The following is a 23,310-nucleotide window of genomic DNA, read 5'->3' as shown; positions in this document are numbered from 1 at the left end:
TGCCGTAGATATGACGAGTCAAAACAGTTTTTCGATAATTACACCTTTTTTTTTGTAGTTTTGCCTTTATATATACCAGCGTGGATTTTTAAGTCAAACAGTCAAGATGAGGCTGAAGTGCAGATTTTAAAAGGTGTAACAAAAGTGTTACATTAACTGTTTAGGGATTGTTTTTATACGCACTCCCCATTGCACTGTAGGGGTGTATGGAAGCAAAATCATGAAAAAAACGCACCATTAGGTCCAAAATGGAAATATGGACCTAACTTTATAACATCAGAGGGAGCAGGGTCAGTCCGATTCATCATCTTGACATCATTGAATTGAATTACTAGCTAAAGGAATCTGAAACAGGCTTTTAAAGAGAGACTGCATTGGTATTTTTTAAGCATAACAGTTAAAGTGGTTTTGTGTAATAATAAAAATAATAATAATAATCTTTATTTATCCCCTCTGGTCCTAAAATTAGTTCATGGGACCATTAACAGCTGTTGACTGGAAGATCTCAGACTGTGAGAAGAGCTGTAAGTTCTAGAAGGTCACACAGGGATATAATTTTATAATGAATTCTAAGATATACTGATAGCCAACGTAAAGAGATTAAAACTGGAGTGCTGTTTTTTTCGTGTAGCAGCAGCATTCTGTATCAACTGGAGACGGTCAAGATCCTTCTTGCTCAAACATAAAAAAAGACTGTTACGATAATCAAGATGAGACGAAAAGAGGCATGAATAATCATCTCTAAATCAGCTTTTGACACCAGAGTTCAAAGCTTAGAAACACTTCTCATGTGAAATTTAAAAAAAAAAACAGTTTCTGATTAATCCATGACATGATGGCTCTCCAATGACATGGCTGAATCAAAAATGATACCAAGGTTTCTGAGGTTTGGTTTGACAGAAGAGGGCAATAGACCAAGGTATTACTTGATTTCAGTTATTTGGTTCTCTCGGGGAATAAATAGGGTTTCTTTTTTTAGTTCACCTACAAGTCGTTTTCAGAGAGACTCTGGTTAATACTACTAAAACAGTTTATCACACATCAGAAAATTGCCTGATTATTTGGCCTAGGGGCAAAATATACAAAAAAAAGAGAATAGGTCCCAAGACTGAGCCCTGTGGTACCCCACACAGCAGGCTCTTGGAGACTGGTTTGCAAAAACACTGAATGTTTAGCCAGAAAGTTGGGAGGTAAACCATTCTAGAGGCCCACCTGATAAACTGACTACATCCCGGAGCCTGTTAACCTAAATACTGTGATCATGTGGTTCATTATGCTAGAAAAATTGGCAAAACAGAGTACTAAATACTACATCTGGATAGATAAAATTCAGTGCAGAAAGTATATGGAGGATCAGCAACAGCTGAAAATTATTCATGACTAAAAATTAATGACTGATAGCGATCCATTGTGGGTTTTTCTATATGTGAGTATGCTGCTACTGGATTGGCAGTGTTTGGGATCATTGTCATGCTGAAAAATGAAGCTCCTGATAATCAGATGGCATTGCATCGTGCCATCTGAACTGTGCTTTCTGTACACGCAGAGGAGAAACCTAGCTTGGTTTCAGCACAGTTCAAATGCCAGCATCCCTGCTGGCATTAGCATGCACGAAACAAGAAAGTAGTATGTTTTGGAGCAACATGTGCTGCAATCCTGACATCCTTTACAGAGTTCTGGCTTTTTAAAAAAATATATATTATGTCAGTCATTTATCTCCTCTGTATACCTGCAGTTAACATTCAAATGATGATTTTTGCCACCAGTAAACATTCCTGTGTCAGTAGACTCTGTTACTCATCCCATTTCTTTAGACTCACTTGTTATTTATCAAGCAGCACCTACTGATCAATAAGATCTCTGTGAGCGAGATCTACTTTTGTTATCTTTGTCTTATACAGAGTCCAGCACTGCCTCTGCTCTCACACACTCAAGAGATGTTTTTCCTCTCTCTCTGTCTGCTCACAGATTCTGAGTCACTCCAGCTTATCGATCCAGTCTAGGAATCTTGTGCTTATCAGAATGACCCATCTCCCTTTTGCAGAAAAACAGCATCACGCAAAAATATTCCTTTTTTTGTTTATTTTTTTCAGAACAATAAAAATAGTTTAACAAAGACTTCATTCTCTCTTTTTTGACTATTTACAGCAGAAGATGAAAAACAAACAAACAACCAAACAAATGAAAAATAAACAAACAAAAACCCCAAAACGGTCATGTCCATTTCATCTCCTCTTGGCTCTGTTCTCACCCCGATCCTCCCTCTCCACCCTCCTTTGCAGGCTTGACAAGAGAGTACCAGGGCCTATTGCTGTGTCTTTGACGAGGTATACAGGCTATTCAATGATTGGTGACACGTTAAATTACGCAGACATCGCTTACTTTTGCACTCGGGAGCTTCGCCTTTTGTTCAGAACTGCACCGCACTTGGCCCATTCATGTATACGGTAGGTAACACTTAGCAGATTATGAGTGATGACACATGCTTCAACTTACTGGCATGACTGACTTAGGAAGATAAATGACACGATGACCCACTTTTTTCAGTTTCTTTTTCTTTTTTTAACTGTGGAAACAACACGTAACTGAGGAAAACAAGACAACCGACATGTCTCAGATGCATTCCTTGTCCAGTGGAGATAAACTGCTGTGTGTGGAGGGTCCCTGAGGGAAGTGAAGAAAGATGGTTTGAATGTACAAGCACTTACGCAAGTCATAACAGACACATCTAAGATTAATGGTTAGCTTCAAAAACGGAGCAGCTGTTATTACATTGCAGCGATACTGAATAATCACATGGAAGAAAACAGACCTCTCAGACAGCATGTGCAACCAGCGGACCTAAAAAAGCTTTTGGATACAGTACTTCAAGCTCCTTCTAAATGTCATAAAGCAATTAGGCCCTCTAAAGCACTCAATGGAAATGTCACAAGTAACTTGGATTTACACTTGTCACTTCTTAGTAAATAGCTGTATCCCAGCGGAGTAATGTCACTCTAGTAACGATAATTCCAAATGCAAATCCGAGATGAATCTCACTGTGTCACGATCTCCTCTGTAGACTGTAGAGTTTTTGCATGCCATGCGTGACAGCAGGTAGAACGAGCATAGAAGAGACAGAGCTGAAGCTTATTATTGCAATGTTTTCCTATAGCATGAGACTGCAGTATTCCCAGTCCCTACTGGGAGCCGGGATCCACGCGTGTTACTCTGCCAACTGAGAACAATCACATAAAATCAGGGCTGAGTGGCTGAACAATCAACAGCAGATGAAGTGAAAAGATGCCTGAGTAGTTGTGGCTATTATGCACCTGATCAGGACAGAGGTATCAATACAGTCTGAACAAACGCAAGAAGTCATACCATCAAACTTTAAAACGTAGAAATATTATACAACAGAGAAAATATGCAACAAAAAAGTGAGCTAAATCATCCATTTGAGATCAGAGAGGCAGAGGAAAAAGGGAGCAAAAACAGGCTGAGGGCCAGAAGCAGAAAACCTGTGTCCACATCGGGGTATTATTACAGTAGTCCAGAGGTCTGCATGTAATAGTGGTGAGTTTGAGCACCATCTCTATGGCTGCAGGTCAGAGGGTCACTGGTCCAATCAGGTTGGAGGGTCATGGCTGTCAGAGCTGATTTCCAGTGCAGAGCGGCAGGCTGGCACAGTGATGAGGATAATGACGTCTTAGTGTCACATCGGATCACACAGCAGACACACAGTTGCAGAGCAGGAGTGGGCAGGCTGGGCCGCAGGGGCCCCAAATGCACCCGTTGGGCACAAACAGTCCAAAGGCCTGGCCTTTAGTGTTCCCATAGTTCTGAGAGGAGCTCCAGCACAGTGCAGAAAGGATAAAATGAAGCCGGATACTCACATTTCAAATGTTCACAAGGGGTCGATATATACTGTCAAGGGAGCAGTTGCTTCAATTAAGCCACATGGCCGGGAGAAGTGATGGATGCCTATTCATCCGTTTCAGTCAGTTATTTCAGGCCCAAATCAGGAGGGACATGAAGGCTCATTAGTTTTTGAGGGTTAAAATCCTCTTCTTCACTGGTCACCCCCCAGCCCTGGGCCACATGTCAATGTGCTGAGTGCTCCTATGTAACACAGACAATAACAGTAAGCCTCACGCATAATATGTCTGAGCAAGAGTTAAGATCTGCAGCCATGCTAGCAGCCTTTTGAGGTTAAACTAGCTTAGCACAAATGCAACAGGAGCAGGAGCAGGGCTGTCAAAACATCAGATTTCTAAAACAAAATTGTCAAGGCCATAACAATTGATAGTGGATATCTATAATAAAAAAGAAACATCAAATCTTATTTATGGAGGTAGCCAAATCATAACAACTTTTTTTTTTGCTATATGCTAATAAGGTGACGTCTACAGAAAACCTTCAAAAATTACAACCCCAATTCTAAAAAGTTGAGACAAAATGTAAATAAAAACAGAATGCAATTATTTGCAAATCTCATAAACCCATATTTTATTTACAGTAGAACACACAAAACATGGGACATGTTACTCTTTCAAGAAAATTATTTGCTCATTTTGAAAATCAAAAAAGTTGGGATGGAAGCAACAAAAGGCCGGAAAAATAATTGGTACTATAAAGAAACGGCAACCAATTAGATTCAATGGCAACAGGTCAGTAACATGATGGGGCATAAAAAGAGCATGTTAGAGAGGCAGAGTGCCTCAGAAGTAAAGGTGGGCAGAAGTTCACCACTCTGCAAAAAATGATCTACAAGTGAAGATTAAGCATTTCATCATCTGTAGTATTTAATATTATCAAAACCTTGTGATAATCTGTAGAAATCCTCCAAGATTTCAGTACTGGATGCCTGTAACCTTCAGGCACTCAGACAGGCATGACTCTGTCATGGAAACCACTGCACGAGCTCAGAAACACATTGAGAAATCAACTGTTTAGTGTTCAGAAGAACAGAAATTTGAATTTCATTTTGGAAAACATGGATGCCGCCTCCTCTCATCTAAAGAGCACAGCGTTCAAAACCCTGCTGCTCTGATGGTATGGGGCTGCATTAGTGCCTATGTAACACATCTGGAAAACATCAGCAATGATATATAAAAGTTTTAGAGCAACATATACTCCCATTCAAACAATATGTTTTTCAGGGAAGAGCTTGCTTATTTCAGCAAGACAATGCTAAGCCACATAGAGAATCTATAACAACGGCACGGCATGTTAGTCAGAGTCCCGGTGCTGCCTGCAGCTCAGACCTTTCTGAAAACACGGGTTTATGAGATTTGCAAATCATTTCAATCCATTTTTATTTACATATTTCAGAGTGTCCCAGTTTCTTAGCAATTGTGGTTTTATAATTTTCGATAGTCATCAGCATAATTTCCCTTTTAAATATCACTGCGTCTCAAAGAAACATGAGTAGAATATCTGCACCATCAGCTCTGGTACAATACGATGGGAATGCCATTTATTTTGCATAAAGCAAGTTTTTGGACAAACTGAAAATATGAGGTAATGAAAGCTCAATATTACCAGACAAATTTCCTGGCAGTTCATCAAATATTTCTTCAGATAGTTACTAAACACATAAATGTGAAATCATTGTGCTACTACAACTACTCAAGGCACCAAAGTTATTAGGATTGAACTTCTAAGCATCATGAATGGATGCATCAAATGTTACGGCAGTACATCTATGATTTGTTGGGAGATTTCAGTCTGGACCACAAGTGGTGCTCCACTGTGCCGTGTTGCAAGCAGGCCTGAAAACTAGACCAATGCTGGACTATAAAATGCTCGTGCATGACCTTTAATTAGTTTAATTGTCCAGTACAATATGCAAAAATGCAGTTTATCCAAATCAGATTTAAACTAGTAACAATCACTCGCATACCATCTATTCTTGTCTTGTAATCTACTTGTTCTCTGACAAGGTACCACAAACGCTTACCTTTGATTTGATTTCTCCCCCTTGTGTAAAGACTATAAAGGTTTCTTCATCCAAACATTTCCAGTGGCCTGTGGCACTCCTTTCATTGGTTCCTTCATTTTCATACGTTTAATTCAGAGTTAGAGCAGAAGAAGAGGTCTTCATAGTCACACCGACTACTGATTCAAAAATATCCAGTAGTTCTGCAATGCAAGTATGGGTCTGCAATGACATTCAATCATCTACCAAACTTATCATTCACTTAAAAAACAAAAAGTCTTGTCTGCAATTTTCCAATTTCTCCAGTGTTTTTGTTCATAACCTTTATGCTCCTTCTGCTCCAGTGAGGGAAGAAAAAACGAAAAACAAAAAAGCCACACTCCAAAAACATCTTCCGTTTTGCACGGAGTCACTTGTCAGGAAACACTGACAGTCCTTTGTAACCTTTAATGTTATATACATATATATATATATATATATATATATATATACATATATATATATATATATATATATGTATAACATATAGTTTGTTTATATATGTATTTATATATATAAAAAAAAAAGGTGTTCATAAATTAACTAACAATGTTCAGTAGATAAAATACCACTTGCTTGCATTTCTGTCCTGAAATCATCACTTTGTGCTTTCCGCAAACAAAAAAAACATTGAAAAAGAAGCAGCAGATTTTTGCCAGAGGTTAATCCATATTAAAAAAATGTCTCTTTAAATCTAAAAGGTTTTCTTTATCTGTGACGGCCGGGTATCCCATTGCCGTTTGCAGCCGGCTCTTCCAGCTCGTCGTCCTCAAAGCCATGAAAAGTGGAAGTGTCGCTCTCTGAGGTGGTGCCGAAGAGCTCCTCAGCTCCAGTAAAAGTCCCGTCTTCCTTCTCTTCTCCACAGTCAGCTGGAACACCGGACAGGAGGGCAACAGAGTCAAAAAACAAAATCATATGGCAATCATCACGGCATAATAAATCATGCAAAGATATATGTGAACATACTTGTGCACTGGCAGGCTGAGCAGGGAGACCCAGATTTACCCGTTTTCTTGTTTGAGCCCTGGCATTTATTACAGTAACTGTTGGGAATGCTGGTCCCACCTGGACCCTTTGGACCTAAACAGGAATTTCCAGGAAGAAATCAAAGTTTTAATGACAGTCGATTTAACTCAGATTATGTCAGGTGCCTATACAACTTATACAAACAGAATAGGACTTAAGTGAAAATCAGGTGACATTTGTTCTGAAGAAGTCAGTTTGCAGAAAAAAAATTGTTTTTCAATTTTAATTGCATCAAATGAAATTACATTTAATTTAATTACATTTGTCTACGCCTAAGAAAAGAAAACCTAATTAGGATAAAAACAAACAAAACAACCCCCCCACACACACACACACAAAAAAAACTTTAAAATATAACCAGAACAGGGTTGACAAGAAGCAAAATAATCGTGGTGAATATAACTTAAAGTGTTAAAAAAGAGAAAACTAAACAGGAGCCACAGGTGTCACATTTACTTACGTTTGTGTCTGTCAGTCTGTGGTGCAGTGGGGGGTTGGGAAGCAACTGTGCTCCTTTCCCCGGCTCTGTCCTCCTCTGCCAGGTGGGAATGGGTGTAGTGGTAACTTAGTCCTGTGCGGTTCCTGTAGCGCTTTGCACAGACTGCAAGAAACACAGGGGTGATGATCATTCTCACTACTGTGGCTGCATTTCATTATCCAAATATAATTCTGGGAACACAGCATTTCTAAACGTAGAGTTGGGCAGGTGTTTTTTTCCCCCCTACATCTTCTGGCCATTTGTTTTTAGGATTATGGCTGGTTCTCATAGAGACCTTCACAAAGCTTCTGAGTTAAAATTCCACGGAGCATCTGGTTAGATGGTAATAATGTCAAAGAAACATAACTACAAAATATTTTTATGTACCCTTTTGTCTTTATAGGCAACAACAAAGTGCAGACTGATAGCATCATTGAGTATAGAGAAAAAAATGGAAGAAATGCTATCTAATGGAGCTAACTATTCTACTTCTGGCACCAGCACTTTAAGATCTGATTACAACAGTGAGTCAAATAAAACACCAAGCCAGACATCATAATAACCGTGGCTCAGATTCAAAGCACCAAGGGCACTTTTCAGCTTGAGAAAAATAACATAATGTAAGGGCTAAATCAATAATGGCAGCTCTTGCAACAATACCACTCAACAACCGATCAAAATAAATATCTAAAGAACTACAGTCAGAACAACAAATCAACGTACCTGAGGTTGAAGATTTGGAGTTCTGCCTTTGTTTGTATCTGTCTGAAACAGAAAAGACAAAAACACAAGAAGAAAGAGAAAAGATGAGGGTGTGTTTTTCCACACAGAGTCAGCAAGTGGAGTAAAATCCAATACCCCTTACTTGGATTTTCCACATGCAACTTGCATGTACAAGAATAGCTCAGACTGCAGTGGCAGTAGTTCATAAAGTTTTATCCTGTTACGTCCATAATTTGTTTTCCAAAGACACATTTTTTGTAGTTTTGCCTCTGTGCACCATCAGAGAGTGGATTTTAAATCAAACAATCAAGATGTAGTTGAAGTGCAGACATTCAGCTTTAAAATAAGCAACAATTATGCATCAACTGTTTAGGAATTACAGCCGTTTTTATACATGGTCTCATTTTCAGAGGCTTAAAGGTAATTGGATAATTGGCTGACAAGCAGTTCTCTTGTTATTTTATGACTAATAAGAAAGCAGATATAATATTGGAAGCTCATTCAAAGTGTTAAATTTCTATTCTTTTTTTTCCACTGTGATTTTAAATGAGATGTTAATGCAAGTGAGTGAGGCAGTCATTAGGCTGAAATACCCAAATAAACCTTTCAGAGAGATGGAAAAACTTTCTAAGTGGCCAAATCAACAATCTGGTGCATGATTCAAAAGAATGAATGCACTGCACTGGCAGCTCAGCAACACCAAAACCTCTGAAAGAACACAGAAGACCAGTAAAGCGCATGATGACAGAATTATTTCCATAGTTAAGAAAACCAGCTTCACATCTAGTCAGGAGGTAAACTAGACGCATCGTTATCAAGATCTACGACCATGAAACGCTTTCATGAATCGAAATATAGCGCAGGCTGCACACCACTGGTTACACTCAAGATTACAAAGGTCAGATTAGACTTTGTGAGAGAACATCAAAAAGAGTTTGCACAGTTCTGAAACAAAAAAAAAAAATCTCTACAGATGAAATCAAGGTCAACTTGCACCAGAATGACTGAAACAGAAAGTTATGGAGAACAAGACAAACAACTCATGATCTGAAGCAATCCACATCATCTATCAGTATGGATGGAAATCGAGAACCGGTTCCTAGCAGTTCCTATTGATCCCACTTATCAGTTCTTGCACTTGCGCTACAATCTGCTGATGTCAGTTGTTGTCGGAGGAAAATAGTTGAGCAGTTTACAGCGTGGATACGGACATTACTTTTATTTTTATTGCATTAAAGGACAAGAGTGTAATGGTAAAGAGCAAAATGCATCCAGGACAGTAACAACTGTATTAAACTGTTAACACACCTTCGGTCTTAGCAAGCGGCTGCACAGACAGCATGCTAACGCTAAGCTATCCAAAAACCCAGACTGGTGCTAAAGCCGAGTGAATGACGATCCCAGCCCAGGACTGCAGTCAAGTCATTCGTAATTTGGGAGCTGTGGTGAAGCCAGCCGCCGCTAAACTTCCTCAGGTAACAAAAGGACGAGCAGTCAGGCTGCAGCCTCCGTTTCTACCCGTTCATGGACGTAAAATCACTCTGGCGATTGCTTTGTGCTGTTGGCTTTCTGTTCATACCTAAATACTAAGAAATATCATATGTGTGTCTTCATTAGGATGGGGATTTGTTTTGGTGTGTTGGGCTGTAGCCTTAGGTTTATATTGTTTAATGATAATGAACAGACAGTGTGTGTTCAGGTCTTTTTACAGAGCAACGTGAAAGTAATGTTATGAGTAGTATAGTCAATTATTTTCTCCTTGGACTAATTAAGTAATTTACTGCATTACTTTTAACACAAGTGTTCTGTGTAATATGTGTAATAAATTATTCACAACAAAGAGAGGAAATACATCCAACACGCACAAACACTTGATCACACGACATGCAATTAATTTGCACGAATGTAACGTCTTTGATATGATGCTTAGTGATGGCGGTAACTCTCAAAGCAGAGCTAGTGAGAGCCCAATGAGAATCAATAAGATAACTGACAAGGAATCAAATCAATAAGTAATATCGATAATGGAATCGAAATTCCTAAATCCTTATCAATTCCCATCCCTTTCTGTCAGCCGTAATGGAAGTAATGTTATAGTAGGGCATGTAGGGCTGCTGGTAGTATTGGGTCACTGGTGTTAATTGATGATGTGACTGCTGATACACAGACAGCAGGACGAATTGTAAACTCCACTGTGGTGGTGTGAAATAGCAAACCTACAAGTGAGTGAGGCAAGTTTAAAAAGTCTAACTATATTATTGGTAACTGACTTTGAGGGTTGCTGTTGACCATGACAGAATTTTGAAGAGGAAATCTTGATCTGTAGGTGCTCTTAACAGCCTCACAACCAAGAGAAGCCTTTTTCTTATCCTTTCTCACACACAGCAAGACAATCTCTGCATCAGACGTTTTCTCGCTACTGAAAATACCTAGCTCGGTTTAGGTCAGAGGTCAGAGCTTGGATAGAGGGTGTAGGAGGCAGGACACATGATGCCCACTCACAGAATTCATCAAACAATTACCTGCTCCTTTTTTCACATGAGCTCAAACTAGATAGCTGCAAGGGTAAAGTCTGTTTAATGGCTGACTTGGACCCAAACACATTCTGACATACAGCGAGTAATGTCTAGAAAAGTTCAGAGCTGCAGTGCAAAGTGTGAAAGCGGCTTAAACATTATTCTTCCAATTAGGTCTAAAATATAAACAGACTCTGTAAAAAGCCTGTCTAATTTATTTTATCAGTGAGGAGTGTAAACAGTAGTACTCTAGGAAACTGTTAGTCTCGACTGTACAAGGTTACAACGTTAGATAACAAAATGAGAAGAAGAAGAAAAAAAAAGAATTCAGCAGATTATCTACAAATCACTTGTATGAAGGTTAAATGATTTAAGAATTTGTCTCGACTTACTATCACAGACATATGGCTTATCATCATCTAGATCTGTCCTCCTGCGACCTGAACCCCGACCCTGAAGAAAGGCAAAAAAAAAAAATCAATTCAATGAGACTGTCTGCTATGGAATCTGTGTTTTTAACATACAGACGCAACACAGAAAAGATCAGCCTGAGTTAACTGTGATTTGACTTTTTTGACTTTTCTAAACTGCATCTCCAGTACATGTCCATCATCGTTTCTCCAGCCACTTACTCTTCCTTTTCCCCGATGTCTCCGCTTCGGAGTGTCCACCTCGTAGTCGTCGTCATCATTGAAAGCATCTTCTGCTGCATCTGCCTCCAGAACCCTCTGGGACAGAGAGAGATAGAGTAATGGATGATCAGTGCTGATTAGAGCTTAGCTAGCTAGAGGAAAGGGGGGAAAAATAAATAAAAACACTGTGATGAGGCAACAGAAGTTAAGAGGAACTACAGATTTTGATCACATCAGTTGCAAAGCCTGTGAGGATTTGGGTCAACAATGCCCTCAGCCCTAACCTTGACATCTTAACACATCTCCATTTTCATTTCGATCCCAACAACAAAGCTATACAGCTTTTTAAAATCTCAGTTTAGAACAAACATTTCAAGCATTAACAAAAACATTTAAGCACATTTCTCCCCCCAAAGATTTAATGTCTTTATTCGTGCTGTTTTTGTGACTACTAAAAGTTATGGCTCTCCTCATTTATTTGGAAAGGGTTTTGGTCTTGTTCACACAAAATAGTATTACCAGAGCGGCTGCAGAGTGGCAAGATTTCCTTCTGGAAGGACTTGGCCATTATGCTCCAAGCACCCTCTTCCCATAAATACGCATGTTTCCACAAGTGTATTTGGTGGAATGTGTGATGCTAGGAGATATGCCTGCTTTTGACTTGCAACAAGAAACAATAAAGATACTGACATTTTTTTCACAGGCAGAGCTACTGCATTGAAAACTCAAGTTCTATATCTTCCCTTTTCCTAAAATGCCTCTCAGTGAGACAACAGTCATCTAACAAGCACCGCGGGTCAGCTGGAAAAACTTGGCAGGTTGCCTTGGCAACCAGTTGGGGCACAAAACATCACTGTGAGTGCCAAGGCCTTCGATCGTTTAACTGATACCACACAACATTTACATTTTAAAACGTTTACCGGATGCTATGAACCGCACTGATCCACACGCGGTGTGACTGGACCCACCTGGATCTCCAGCAGGCTCTCCTCATCGTTCTTGGAGGCGTTCCTCTTGTCTAGGCCCTCTCCACGAAGCAGAGCTTCCAGTGTAGTGCTCTGAGTCGGCAAAGTGTCCTTTGACATGAGACCGCCGTCTGCATGAAGACAAATAACAGGCAACATGTGATGAGTCATCACAACACCGGTTTAGTGTTTGTCAACTGTGCGCTTTAAGTGAAAACGTCAGAGTGCTAATGCACAGCATGTGCAGTGTATCACCATCAAGCACTATAATTTCGATAGGAACCAGCAGTGTCACAAACAGTGACCTGCATGAGCAGCTTTTATCAGCATAATTCCATTATCTTCCTTCTCTTCCACTCTTACTAGAACTCATAAAAGCATGTGGCAATTTGGTGTAGCATTTGTTTTTTTTTTAATGCTTATCATCTCTTTGGCCTGCAGCAGAATGTGTCATCACAGCCATTTTTCCACAACAATATACTGCTGGAAAACAACAAAAAACAAAACATACATGTTCTCGCTCTGAGGAAGACTGCACAGTCACTGAGGTCTCGGTACTGCTGCCCTATGCGGACATTAGGCTGACTTTGTCCACAGGAATGTACTTATGTGGCTTATCGCTTTAACTTGAACACATGCAGATATCTCCTCCTACACTGACGATCTAAACAAACAGTGTAGGAGGCGAGCAGGTTGAGCAGACAAAGCAGAACAAACAAAAGCTTTGACAGCTAGTCGGATCCACACATCTTATTTGCACAATCTCCTCTACAGAGAGCTTCATGATCATCCAGTTGCTTTGTGGGTCTTTGAAGAGGACATACTTCAAAGCCCCAGCTTTTGCAGAATATTGAGCACGTAGGACCTGAAACAGCAGAGGACTGCATAGGTGAGAGGCAGGCACAAAGAGATAGGTACGAGAGGGAGAAAGCTCGATGCTTCTTAAAAATTGGCCCTTCCACCATGTGGCAGCAGCCCCTCACCATTGTGTCTGCGCACGTTGACTTTCAACTCTCCGCGACGAGACAACCCCCCCACCCCCATCCTTTCCCTCCCTCCCTCTCTCTCCCTCTCTCAACCCATGGGAGCTGGGGGGGGCTAAAAATAGAGCCGGCAGCAGCCTGCAGCAGGGAGCTGATTCTGCATGCAGCCCCAGTCCCTCTAGCACACCATCAGACAGTGAGACAGACTCTGGCTGCTGCCCTGAGCTGGCCACCTCTGGCCAGCTGTACAATGTGCTCCATATAAGAGACACCAGGTTAAATCGGGGTACGTTTCCCCTCTGCTGGGCACTCGCAGACAGCACAAACCAATCCACTTTTTATTGGAGAAGGGAAGGGACAGCAGGGTGGTGGTGTGGTCTCGGCGAGCACAAGCTCAGTGGAAAACAATAGACTACAATGGGATGTGTTTAGGAAACAAAGGCTTTGTTCACATGCTGTCACTACATCTTGGTTTCTCTTTCCAGTCTCTCTCTCTCTCTCTCGCTTCCTCAACATCCCAACAATTTTTCCTTCTAACATGCAAAACACATAAACACAGCACCACAATCTTGGAGATTACTGTCAAAACATTATGCATTTTCTTTTTGCAGAAACTACTTGAAAGACCAAGATGTAACCTTGCATTTCTGTGTTTATTCCTTAGGATAGTGTAACCTCCCAGTGGGTATGAAAGCTTTGGGCACAGAATGGACCTGTTACTCGGTGTTGAGAAAGACTGGCCACCAAGCACAGACACACTGCGTGGCAGGCTACAGGGAGAGAAAGATGAAAGAGTTGCCAGAGAGAAAGAGACAAACCCAATCAGCAAGGGAGGTGGCAAGTAGAAAATAAGATGGAGTGAGAATATAGAGAGGGTAAATGTGTTGAGTGAGCTGTTTCAAGTGGCAGTCAGAGAAGACCAAACTTCATTCCATAACATTTATTAAATACTGTCTGCAGTGGCCAAACTCTGTCTCGCTGCTCCCAGCAGCGGTAAATCTAATTACATGTTCTACTTCTCACAAAACAAGTTTACCAGCCGTGGTGAACACAGCCACATTTCATCCTCTGAAAAATGACTGGCAGCCTGCTCTGCTCATTGCGCTGAGACTGACTGATATGCTTTTAGTGAGATTATTCCAGATCATCACCAGTAATCACATGAGCTGAAGGAGGTGGGTGGAGATCGAGGGGGAGCTGGCTGAGTGGGAGGAGAAGCTGAGTGGAGCAGAGAGCGGTGGGCAGGTGGCATGCTGAGAAGAGGCTGCAGGGTCTTACCGAGCTGGAGGCCGTAAATGCCCAGGCGGGGATCTGTGGAGTTGTGCAGCCGTCTTTTCTTTCGCCAGCAGCGGGCGGGGTACGTGTACATCTGTCCGGCTGCAACACCTGTAGAATGAACGCCATGAATGAAAATTCAAGTCTCGTGGCAATTTGTTTGTTTCGACATAAAGTCCTTCAAACTTTTTGTTTTTCTCTCCGAGACTGACAGGACAGTCTCCAAACCACCAAACCAAAACACACTAAACCAAATCATGATCATTTACTAATCTTAGCCAAGTAGTTTTGTTCCCTAAACTTCACTAAAAAGCACTTAATAATGTATTTTATGTCTTTTAGCTGAAGGTTACTTGCCACTCCCAACCACTAATACCCCTTTTCCATTAGTACATACTCTGATTGGCTTGACGCGACTTGGTTTGGCTCGACTCGTTTTCCACTGAATATGCGTAGGGCTCATTACAGTAACGTGACCGAACGTCCCATGACATCATTTGTTTGGGACACAAATGCCACAACAAAGGAGGAAGTTGAGGCGATGGTATCCCTGCTGCTCGGTCTGTGGCTCAAACTCGGGATCACTGTGTTTGTTTTTTTGTTTAGCCATTTAACTCGCTGCTGGGTTTCAAGATCGCTGTTTTGATTTTCATGAAGGAGACACTCTCATGACTCATTGAGTGATGTTGCTGACTATCTAATCAGTGGAATTCAGTCTGTTGGTGTCATCTTTTCGGATCATCTCAGATCCCTTGGAAACCCGGCCAAGTAGGTACTTGAAAAGTACCTGGTACCAGGTAATAATGGAAACCCTAAAAACCGTGTCGAACTGACCCAAGTCTTCTTTCTTTTTGCATGCACATTGTGGGTGTTTTCACTTACCGGGGCTGCGATGGTGACGTTCCATCCAGATGTAGCAGTTGTTCTGGGCCACCCCGGTTTGAGAGTCCAGGAATGGCAGGCGGACGCTGCGTTCAGCGCACAGGCGGGCATTGTAGCTGCGGCACTGCTCAATGGCCTCTTTATAGAACTGGTCGCCCAACCTGTCGAGAATAAGCAAAGATCTATGACAAGGGTAGATGTGGTTGGTTAACTTCAACTAATTGCAAATGACATCACCCGCTGGTTAATGAACTCCTATTTTTAACCTACGAGCATTAAAACACAACTTCACTACATGGGACTGCCAAGGGCTGGATGTGACAAACATTACATGCTCATACAATACCAACCGATCAATCAAAAGGTAGGCTTGCCTTAAAGCACATTTTGCTTTATCATTCATTTTGACTTGAGGGGACAACAGTTTAAAAAATGAACACCATGTTGTAGAGATGCACCGACTGATCAGTCAGGGACCAGGATCGGCCCATTCCTAGCATGCTGACCCCTGACCCATCTCACCTATGTCCAATTACAAGCCGGACCGTTTTGTGCACAGCAACATGGGCAAAAAGCAATTCACGTGCAAACTCACAGCGGTGTGCTAAGACGTCATTAGAGTAAACTCACTTCACTGTGAGTGAAGACACAAAATTCACACCTGGTGAAATCTGTTGCACTTGCTTTTGTTTGGTAAGATAGAACATGGAAGGTAAAGATGCATCTCATTTTCAGCACTTTTTTGTCAGGAGTTTAAATGAGAGGAGATCCAGGAAGTTGCTGCAGTTTGGGGAAAACTGTAACGTACTAATGTCTTTTAATCTAAAAAAGTTACGCGTTGAAGAAAGTTTCATAGAAAGAAAATTGGGATCAACAAAATGTAAATTGTATTCAACAAAATGTAAAACTAGGGATTGAGACCATAGCTCCTGCAGTAAAGTGTTTCCTGAACATGAATATGGTAGTGCAAATGTGTCCTTTTGCATATGAATTTCCACACAGAAAAAAACTCAACTGCACATCGCTGGATGTGGGTGACCTGTGTGTTGGTCGAATGCTGAATGAATGACAAGTTGACCCAGACAGGGAAGGGAGTGACAGTGGAGTTCACCGGGGAAAGGCAGAAGTCCAAAAAAACCCATCACAGAGCTAAAAATACAATATGAAAAGTACATACTGTGGCTGCAGTGGACATATCATTGCTTTTAACAGTCTAGGTTTCACTTCAGTTCTTTGTATGTTAACTTCTCCACAGCTGGCTGATGGACCAACAACAGTACATCAGGAGTAGCCCACAGACCGGTTGCACCACATACTTTGCACACTGCCTCTATGGACAACAGAACACTCTCTGCAGGTAGAAGGGCACTCTGCGACTGCCCATGGACTGCCTTTTTGCTACCACCGCTGAAGTATAATTTCAACATCAAAGTATTTCTTCCAGAATACTTCTTTGCAATCGGTGGAGTCGCTCTCTGCTGGCCACAACCCACAAGACCCGCAAGCTACATCCATCTTTTATATACAGTCTATGTACAGTAGTGGAAGAACAAGGAAGCAAAAAAGGAGCACAGAAAAGTCAAGAAAACAGTCTTATTAAAAATACTCAAAAGTTAAAAAGCTTAACAACTCTTACAGAACAGATCAGTTTATTAGCAATTCATATTGCAGCTAGCACCAGTGGGACTGAATTTAATAATGATATATCCGGTAAATATGCAATATTTGCCTTTGCACTATAGTGGAGTAGAAACAGACTGTAGAAAATGGGGATGCTCTTTTAAAGTGCAACTACTAATCAGACTTGAGTAAATCTACTCTTATAGTTCTCACCACTGTTGACACAGCTGGGACACTGATGTGGAAGCTTCTTTGAAGAACCGGTCAAGAAGTGCTGTGCTGCTAACAATAAGGGCGACTATACTTACGCAGCGTCTGATACCCAAGATATTCATCATGTACTAATGCTTCGATAAAGGCCTGTTGCTTTGCTGGCTGCAGATCACTTAGCTGAAGCAGCTATACGCTGATGGAAAGCCAGATCAAAACAAAACAAGGGAAGAAACACGTTGCTTCTTTAAAAAAAGACCGCAAAGATAAAGTGTATCTTTCATACTATCTGTTTCCTGTATATTCAAGTCCCCAAGAACCCAGCAATGCTGTTAGCATCAAACCCTGTTCAATTTAGGGATCAAACTGACAGCTGAGCTTCTCACTCCTGTTTCCACCTTGCCAACAGGGGGAATTTGTGGAAAGAAAAAAACAATGCATCCCATTTACAACAGTTCAACCACTCTGCTGCTCCCACTCCTGAGGTTAAACATATTATTACCTCTGTGGGCTCTTTGTTTGATCTGATTCAAGACAGGCTGTGAGCTACATTGACGCTGACTGTGTTAGATTATCACGCAAACACTGAATCTGGGGTCTGATATAAAGTCACTCCTCCGACCAGCAAGCAGCTAAGACTCTCGCACTTTAGTTCCACTTTTCTTAGTGCTGCTGAGATTTTGGCAGTCCCTGAGGGTTTCAATGTTAATATTCAGAGTGAAATGGGGGAGGAAATTTCACATTCAAGCCCTCAATCGCTGCCACACGCCTGGTATGGTAATTAGCCTACTTAATTAATCTCAGCAGAGTGCCTAGCACAAGGGCAGGTTCTAATTTGACTATATCAAAGACGAAGGTAACTGCTTCAACTCTGAAATCATGACACGGTACTTTGGATGCGTTTTCCACAGTTTGCTATTATATCACAGGGCCAAGAGGGCCCAATAATAGCTACTGGTTCTTCTGGTATAAACATCCCCACATCCGAATAATGAAGCTCCTCCACGTGTTCTCAATTACAGCATGAGAAAGACGGCCATTTTGAAGTGAAACTAATGAGCTGCGGGTTGTGAGTCGAGGCTGGAATTTTAAAGCGGAGGTAGAGGTGCTGGAAGGCTGATTTGTCAGTGCTGCTCGGATCCCACACTCCTCCTTCCCCTCCGTCTTTGCCCCCACTCTTGAGACAACGTCCAGCTATGCATTTGAGACAAAACCAGAGTGTGTGTGAAGTTTCCGGGAAGGACAGGCTTCGTGTCAGTGTGATTGAGAAGAGTAAACAGTCGCAGGTACACAGCTAGCGCAGGGAGGGGTGGAAAAGTGTGAGGGAGATGAGAAGGGAGAGGGAAGGAAAAGCTAACAAGCAGATCATGACTAATAAACACAGGACTTTATTCTAATGAATAATTGCATTACTACTGCTCCCTGCCTAATAAAGACGTAGCTGATTGATTTGCGTTGCATACAAAGCCAAAAACAACACAAATTTCTCACATGTAGCAGGGTTTTCTCTGGCTTTAAGGTGCAGGAATTTTTACAAGCGTATTCACACAGGGATAGACTCAAAACAGATTTGCCACAAAGCATGAACACACAGGGTCAGCGGTTTGACATGCTTGCTAGTAGCTTCATCGGATTTAAGAGAAATGTTTAGCTCATGAAAAAAAAAATAATAGCACGCAGCTTGGTAATAAAACACATAAATTAGATTTGTCAAATGTGTACCATGTGCGGAGCGTCTCGTTTCCAACAGTAAATCCCTGTCAACCTAACCTGTGTGCTTCAGTGGCATTCCTTGATATCAACACACAGCTGCGATGGGGCATAGTGTGACATATCAGTTTACTAAAAGCAGATCGGCTGCGAGTGCTCCCCGAAGCCGGCTACGGGCGCACGCTAGTGCCAAGAAACCCCTGCGATTACTCGAGTTGAATAAGGCGGGAGAGGATGCCGGTTGGTCTCAAGTGAAAGCTGCAGTGCAAGGGGGTTTGAGGAGGGAGGATGGTGGAGCATCTGAACATGTAAGTGGGTGAAAGACTTCTGGTGGTTGCTAGCTGTGTGTGCAACAGCACGAGCTGCATCAGAGCCCTGCCGCCCCCAGCAGCAGGTGTTCCGGCTTAGGTGAGAGATCTTTCTGACACCTGTAATGAGTGACAAGACCCACATGTCCAGCGACACAGGAGGGGGGTGGGGGGGCACACACACACACACCACCTCCAACTCAGTATTCACAACCTTCTGCCTTGTTCTGACAGACTAGTCTGTTGACTCGGCTGAAAGATAACTTCAACTTTATATTTTTGGACATTATTTTCATAATCAAGTTAAGATCAGAGAATGAAGCAACAGTTTGAAGAAGAACTGATCAAGTAACACACATGCGCAGTAAAATGATTGGATAAAGCTTCCAAGTATGCAGCTGAATAATACAATTATGTACTGACCAACTACAGACAACTAAAATGTATCTCTGGAGCCTTAGAGAGGTGTGCAAACCACTGGTTTAGACAATCCAGCTACATTTTTAGCTTGTTTGTCTGTTTTCTATTACGGAAAATAAATACGGAGGAAATACGGAAATAAAATATGGAAAATATGGAAGAAAAATACACAAAAATGAGCTCAAATTTGCACTAAACCAGATTTAGCTATTAGAATTAGCCATAAACACTTGACACTTGTGTGCATGCTACAGCCTCAGAGGTATGTACAACACATCCCCGATGTCTTCCAGCTGAGCAGAGAAGGTGAGTGTGCGCATGAGGGTGAAGAACAAAAGCAAATCTTGTGGCCAGTGGGGCCTCCGCTATCAGCGTGTTCCTGTCAACGGTTCACCGTGTCACATGGCTGCGTCCGTAATGTAAGCGTGTGTCAACACACGTTTTGCATATCTAACGACAAACTGCAGAGAGCAGGAGAGCTACGAGTGAGCTGCAGTCATGACAAAAAGCTAGTGCTTTACAATAGCCCGGCTTGTAAGGAGAATATGTAAGAGCAACAACAAAAGAAAAGAAAAACAAAAATCTGATATAGAACAACTTCTGTCTCGTGTGCCGTATTTAGAAGGTATCTCAAACTTGCAGGTGCACTGCTGCTCCACAGGAAGCAAGAGCTACCACATAACAAGGGTAGGGGGAGGGCCTACAAAGTGACTGCATCCTGATAGCAACCTCTGATTACACCAATCAGAACAACACAGTCTGGCTGAGGGCAGGGGTAAAAAAAACCAGACCATACACCTCCACACTGCAGTACCAATAAACAGCAAGCCTGACTCACTCAAAGTCTGCTCAACAGCAAATGACAAGAAAGCTGACAACACGAATCCGGCGGGTGGAACGTCAGGAGAGCCGCGGATGGAAGATGTGTCCAGGCGGCAGATAAACTCCAGCTGTGGCTCAAATTTTAATGAGCAGCTTTATGCGCTCCCCTTATTAATTAAATATTCCAGCCTCCATTTTAATCAGCAGATTCTGGAGATTACTGTCGTCCAACAGAGCTCAGAGAAGGGGACAGACCTCACCCAGGCGTGCGCGGGCCTGCATGCTCCTGCTCCATCAGCCTCATCCTCACAAAGTCAAACTAGCAGTTCCATTTCCCTGAAGTGAATCATCTTAATACAAAAAAAAAGGTCAAACTGGTCCACGGGAGCGACATCCAATTAGTGTCAAGTGTGACTAATTATAATCTGACAAACGTGTGAAATGAAGTCAGAAACCCGAGACAGAGGCTAATTATAGCAGATTGAAACACTTCATTAAGCACAGCTTATAGCAAGGAGACATTCCACATCAGAATGCTAAAACGTCAGTGAGATGAAGCAGCGGCTTGACAGCAGACAGATACCGAGGCTTGCTGGGACACAAGAGAAATGGCCCAACACCGGTAGTCATGAAATGCACCTCTGCGTGCTCTCGTGAAAACACACAGGCGTGAGGTACGAGAACAGCAGCAGTTTAGATGGGGAGGGAATTATTTATTGAACATTTGCACTGAACATCGAGTGGGTTCGCTGAGCTGCTCAGGTGCCAGCAGAAGGAGGCTGTGATTGCACCGGGCAATTCCCCGGTGAGTAAAACTGTTGAGCAGTTTGAGCGAAAATTGAGAGCATGCTCAGTCGACTGAGGAGTACATAACGATTCAACACCCCCCCCCCATTTCTTTTTTTGTGGGCAGGGAGGTTATCTTACTAGGAGGCCACTTTACTGGATCATCACATATACATAAACATATACATATATACTCTGGATGCTTAAAATTAACTTCTCAATAGATGGTGCAAAAAACACCATCCTTTCCAGCATCCTTTCCTAGGTGTAATAATGCCTCAATAACAATGGCAGCATGGGGTGCATGGATGTGCAAGGTGCTGTGAGGTCCACTCCTTGTGCTCACAGTCCACTGAGGTGGCAGGGTACCTCTGTGATGGAGCAGATGGTTCTCCTGCTTGTGCCCAACACTTCCTCTCTGTCGGAGCATCTCTCTGACAGATGGGCCCAGGATCCTGGACCAAGCTAATCTCCAGCACTCCTCCACTTAAAGGCACAGTGGAGACAGCCTGCACTATTCCTCCACAGTCCCGTGATTATAACACATCAATACAGGCGGACTGCCTGGTGACAGCCGCGCAACTTAACATGCATTTAAAGATTTAGCAGACCACAATGTGATTTCAGCACAAAAATGACAAGGAGCGAGAGGCCAAGTGTGTCTAACTTGCAGTGATACGTCTACCAGTAGGAACTGGTAAAACAATACAGAAGAACAAAGGAGAAAATGGGAGGGAAAGGTGGAGTATTTCTTTGAAGTTGAGGGACAAAAAACGGCAGTGCATGCACTATTTGAGCGCAGGGTGACAGCCTATTTTCAGCGGCGGAGTCAACTGCTGTCACTTTTGTCGATTTCGCCAGCAAGCATGCAAATACAAAATGCCTCCTCCCTTGCTTTACCGGGTCCTGACCACGTCTGCGCTCGGAGGAGCCAAAGTTGACATGTCGACAATTCACACCAACTATAAACGACTTTCGGAATGTCAGATGATATTCCGCCGCTATGTCCCACCGAGCGAAGGAAGAAATTCGGCTTTTTAATTATTCGTAACGGCGCAAAGGCACGTTGTGGAGAGTTTTTTTTTTTCAAATAAATTTACAGCCCAGAAAAAGACGACACTCTCCCGTGTTGTATGCAAAGCCGTGTAGAGGAAAAGCCCCGCTAGTACAGCGAAAATGTCAAGCAGCCGAACGCACGTTGTTTAAAACCAAATGTTGAAATCTAGCGGAATTAAAAAAATAAAAAAGAAACTATACGAGGTTACTTTGCCATGCAAGAAGTACACAAAATGAATTTGGACAGCTTAATAGCTCATATGCACACGGCTGGAAATGGCATGCACTAGCGCTCAGTTTAAATGTACGACTTGGCAACAAAGTAGATATTCACAAATTCCTCAATGTCTAAATTACTTACGCTTTTAGTGGATTCTGAATGACAGCCGCCATTTTGCTACAATGTAACGCAATATCGGCGTCTTGCAGTTCTGAGGGAAACCTACGAAAATTGACCAATCGGAGCTCAGGGTGAATTCGTGGACCAATACATCTGCAGCATGAGCGGATAGGGCGTGGCTTAATGGGGTAAACTGTCAAAATTATTTTAAAGGGTTTTCCCTTGTATTTATATTGTACACAACTGAATTACAGCACTTTTAAAGAGACCCTTACTGTAGCTTTGGATAGATATCACATGCAACTTCCTCTACTGGCTCACTGATACCATGCAGTGTATTGGCACAGAATATCAACATGGAAGCTTGGGTTTAATTATTTATTAAAATAATTATAAATCATTTATTATTATCAATAAGCACCAAGCAAATATTATTTGATTTTTTTTCTCGTTTATCTGAAACTGCAGTGCTGGAGGGAATGAAAGCAAGGCTCATAACACAAGGACGTTGCACACGATCTATTCCTCCCACATACAGTACAGTAAGTGGTTTGACACAGGGAGATTTAAAACACACCACACACACACACACACACACA

The 23,310-nt window shown here is 42.0% G+C and overlaps 1 protein-coding gene across 2 annotated transcripts; it reads right to left on the bottom strand.

The window, feature by feature from the left end:
* Positions 1-51: 51 nt before the first annotated feature.
* On the bottom strand, positions 52-22,836 carry LOC116322359 (zinc finger protein DPF3-like). 2 transcript variants are annotated; one of them, XR_005609483.1, is made up of 11 exons: positions 22,733-22,836; positions 15,440-15,600; positions 14,561-14,668; positions 12,303-12,430; positions 11,335-11,430; positions 11,095-11,155; positions 8,187-8,228; positions 7,446-7,586; positions 6,926-7,039; positions 5,942-6,828; positions 52-4,101 (listed from the first exon to the last, which is right to left on the bottom strand). XR_005609483.1 is itself a non-coding variant. In XM_031742394.2 (10 exons), the coding sequence occupies exons 1-10, from the start codon at positions 22,762-22,764 to the stop codon at positions 6,668-6,670; spliced, it is 1,044 nt and encodes a 347-aa protein (XP_031598254.1). In that variant the 5' UTR covers positions 22,765-22,836; the 3' UTR covers positions 4,134-6,667. The 2 variants fall into 2 exon arrangements, 1 of the variants encoding a protein (XP_031598254.1); XM_031742394.2 differs by lacking the exon at positions 52-4,101 and having other exon boundaries at positions 4,134-6,828.
* Between the last annotated feature and the right edge of the window lie 474 nt (positions 22,837-23,310).

This window comes from Oreochromis aureus, linkage group 19 (assembly GCF_013358895.1).
Source record: "Oreochromis aureus strain Israel breed Guangdong linkage group 19, ZZ_aureus, whole genome shotgun sequence".
Lineage (NCBI taxonomy): Eukaryota > Metazoa > Chordata > Actinopteri > Cichliformes > Cichlidae > Oreochromis > Oreochromis aureus.
This window is presented reverse-complemented; position numbering and strand designations above follow the sequence as displayed.